General features: G+C 39.4%; 1 protein-coding gene across 1 annotated transcript; it reads left to right on the top strand.

Moving 5' to 3' along the window:
• Positions 1–1,357: 1,357 nt before the first annotated feature.
• Positions 1,358–3,885, top strand: LOC107582146 (gap junction delta-2 protein-like; the record flags this gene model as incomplete). Its single annotated transcript, XM_016267874.1, has 2 exons — positions 1,358–1,654; positions 3,057–3,885. Coding segments are annotated over exons 1-2 (900 nt in total), but the record flags the coding sequence as incomplete, so codon positions are not given.
• Positions 3,886–3,887: the final 2 nt, after the last annotated feature.

The following is a 3,887-nucleotide window of genomic DNA, read 5'->3' as shown; positions in this document are numbered from 1 at the left end:
GGTTTTCAAAAAGTTTTATTGGGGTTTTGTTTTCTGAGTTTTTTTTTTTTTTTTGGTTTGTTTGTTTGTTTTTTGCGTCAGCTGAACAATCGGTAACAGTAGGTATCCATAACAGTATTTATTAAAAACAGAGAAAACGTTGCAAACGTGTCCCATACCTTGTATCTTGTATCCTTATCTTATCGAAAAATATATTGCCATAATAGCTCCTTGTCACAAAACATTAATTAAACATGACTTAAAAGTCATTACTTCAATAAAACCTTAAATGAATACAAGTAGCAGCAAGCGGCTAATTTGGAGACAAAATCCCCAAACCGACAACACTGAATTCGCCACGTAAAGCGGCGTGCGTAATATTGTTGCTATGGTATGGAGGACGAAACCTGCAAAAACAATAAATACACAAATAAATAAATAAATATGCAAATAAATAAATAAATGTCTGTATAAATACACAAATTCTTGTTTAAATACATATAGAAATAATTAAACGTGATTAAAGTAGGCAAATACATCAAATAAATTGGTGAACAAATGGAAAATGTTTAACGAAATGCTAAACTCATCCTAACTATTTTCCTTTGATCACTCATTTATTTCTGAATGTAGTTCCACATTTATTTTCTCCTCTGCACAACATGCTAATGAGAGGGTGTCAACCATGGACTTGGTCTCATAGCTGGGGGCCCGGCTTTCCCGCTAACAGGAAATGCATGGTGTTAATCCAGTATGGCCTACGTAAAGTCACTTTTTCCGTTTAACAGAGCAAGATACATTAAAAAACTGAGCTGTATTGTCCGTACAGTATCTGTGACTTTACAAAAGATCCAAAGAAATGGCCAGTGTATTTATTTATTTATTGTTTTTGCAGGTTTCGGCCTCCATACTATGGTGACCTGGTTCATTCAACAAACTCTACTTCTGTTCGCCAGCGTTTTGGCGGCAGTTGAAAAAGCGCGCTCTGGCTAAATTAGTAAAACGTTGGACCTTTTGGCTTTCTTTGCCGGTGTTCAAGCCTTAATTAGCCTACCCCCCATGATCCGCGCCCTGTTTATTCGACAAACACTAACTCTAGACTCTAATCTCCTATTCTGTCACGCTAGTGAGTGAGTGTGTGAGTGTGTCGCCGGTCTCCGGAGGTCTCCCAGTGAATTGAGTTTATCACCAATGATTTTTATTACGGATTAATCAGGGCATCTCTGGCATATTCGGAGAATAATGAAACGGAGACATCCTGCTGTTCTGATTTCTCTCCAACAACCTGTCTGCGCGTGACGCAAGGGGAGGAGGGGGGGCAGTCTACTTAAAGCGGGATTAGCACGAGCCAAACATTATACTCCCCTCCGTTCAGGCTTCAGAGCGACCTATCGTCCTGCTCGCGAGACAGAAAATAGGAGGGCTTTAGACTAATCAGGACCTCAGAGGAGTGCGCCCTCCCGAGCGAGGCGTGGAAGACAAGGTGGACAGCAGCGACTAATCAATGCACTCGCCTGATACTACACTCGCCTTCGGAGCGGAACAGTAGCTCGCGTTTGATTTCACTCGCTCCACTGTGTTATATCGTCTCCGAATGAACAGCCATGGGGGAATGGACAATTCTCGAGCGTCTCCTGGAGGCGGCTGTCCAACAGCACTCTACTATGATCGGGAGGTGAGGAAAAAAGTAGAAAATGTTTATTGATTGCTTTGCACATTAAAATAAAAAAATATTGAGGTCATTACGCAGTGACCCTTCTAAATGAGGGCGATTGGCTATTGGAGCTTAATGTGCGCGTTGTAAAGGACGGGAAGAATTAAGATTACTGTTGCTGTTGTTATAGTTATTACTGCACATTTTAGCCAACAAAGCTGCTGTGCCATCGGAAACATATTGCTGTTTCATGTCAGATCTGATTTGCTTTCAGAGAAATGTTGTGCGCTTGTGCGTTTGCCTATGGAGAGAGTTTCAGCACTGGACAGCTCCCCTCGACAATCTGCACAGTCTATACTCTAGAGAATAGAAAACCATACAGTTCAAACCTGTTAGCTGTAAATAATCATATCATATACAATAAAGGTTAGATTTAACAGACATTGCGTGCAATTTTACTGTAAAAACTAAAAAGTGGCGTTTTTGAAAGTAAATTACCTTAAAAATAACGGTAGAATATTTGGCACAACAATAAATGTACAGTAAATGTACAGTCGCAGTACATAAATGAAAAGTCACTTTATAATTTACGGTGGAAATCCGTACAAAGGCGTTCAAATGTATAAATCCACGCGTGGCACATCACATTTCAATAAAATACTGCTGTTTCTTTTTCTTTTTTTTCCTAATCAGTCATGTACATTCATAGTGCATTTTATGTTATTTAGTTAATGTATATAACATTAATCCAGCGCCATGTCTGTTGCTACCTTAATATTGTTTTGTGTGATGTATCTAAATGAACAACACTGTACTGTATGCTGAGCGCATTTATGTACTGTGGATGCACTTGCTATTTTTTTCACATTTGATGAAACTGTATTCATCATGTGGTCTTGTGTTTAACAATATGTATAAGTATATGCAGAGCAGAGCTTAGTACGTTGTAGTTATTGGGATATTAATATTGTCAGATAACAGTATCAGTAGATAGTATCAGTCCTATCTGGAATACTGTTCATATTGGAATATTAAAATTAAATCAGTTAATATATGGTTATGGTTTTTACAGTGAATTTCTAAAAATCACAGCAGAATTTTAATTTCATTTTCTTATACTTCTTTTCTTGTTTTAACATGATATATATATGTATTTATTTATTTATAGTGGTGCAGAATTTGCACCCTTAAAATTAAGTGTTGTCAATGTATTTTTACAGTTTCTAGAGTTTTCTAGAATTTCTAGCAACCACAAATGCCCATTTTTTATTTGTATTTATTTTTTAAATTAATCTATTTATTTATTTAGTTATTTATTGCAATTTTTATGTGTTTTATATTCCTTTGTTTGTTTTGACTTAACTGCTTGAGAATACCGTAGCAGATACACTATGAACTAAAATATTTGTGTCCTTATGTTTAGGATCCTACTGACAGTGGTGGTGATCTTCCGGATTCTAATCGTTGCAATAGTAGGAGAGACCGTGTACGACGACGAGCAGTCCATGTTCGTGTGTAACACTTTACAGCCAGGCTGTAACCAAGCTTGCTATGACAAAGCGTTCCCTATATCTCACATCAGATACTGGGTGTTCCAGATCATCATGGTTTGCACACCCAGTCTGTGCTTCATCACATATTCGGTGCATCAGTCGGCCAAACAGAAGGAGCGGAGATACTCCATGGTCTACCTGTCCCTTGACAAAGATCCCGATTCAATGAAACGAGACGACAGCAAAAAGATCAAAAACACCATCGTGAACGGAGTACTTCAGAACACAGAAAACTCCACCAAAGAATCTGAGCCTGACTGTTTGGAAGTGAAAGAGATCCCCAGTTCAGCCAGGAGAACTACCAAATCTAAAATGAGAAGACAAGAGGGCATCTCAAGGTTTTACATCATTCAGGTGGTTTTCAGGAACGCGCTGGAGATCGGTTTCTTGGTGGGGCAGTATTTCTTGTACGGATTCAACGTTCCTGCCGTGTACGAGTGCGATCGCTACCCTTGCATCAAAGACGTTGAATGCTACGTTTCGAGACCCACTGAGAAAACCGTGTTCCTCGTCTTCATGTTTGCGGTCAGTGGGATTTGCGTGGTGCTCAACCTTGCAGAACTCAATCACCTGGGCTGGAGGAAAATTAAAACGGCGGTGAGGGGGGTTCAGGCCAGGAGGAAGTCCATATACGAGATCAGAAACAAGGACTTACCGCGGATGAGCATGCCGAATTTCGGCCGCACCCAGTCGAGTGACTC

This window comes from Sinocyclocheilus grahami, unplaced genomic scaffold, assembly GCF_001515645.1.
Source record: "Sinocyclocheilus grahami isolate Dianchi unplaced genomic scaffold, SAMN03320097.WGS_v1.1 scaffold40.1, whole genome shotgun sequence".
Classification (NCBI taxonomy): domain Eukaryota; kingdom Metazoa; phylum Chordata; class Actinopteri; order Cypriniformes; family Cyprinidae; genus Sinocyclocheilus; species Sinocyclocheilus grahami.
This window is presented reverse-complemented; position numbering and strand designations above follow the sequence as displayed.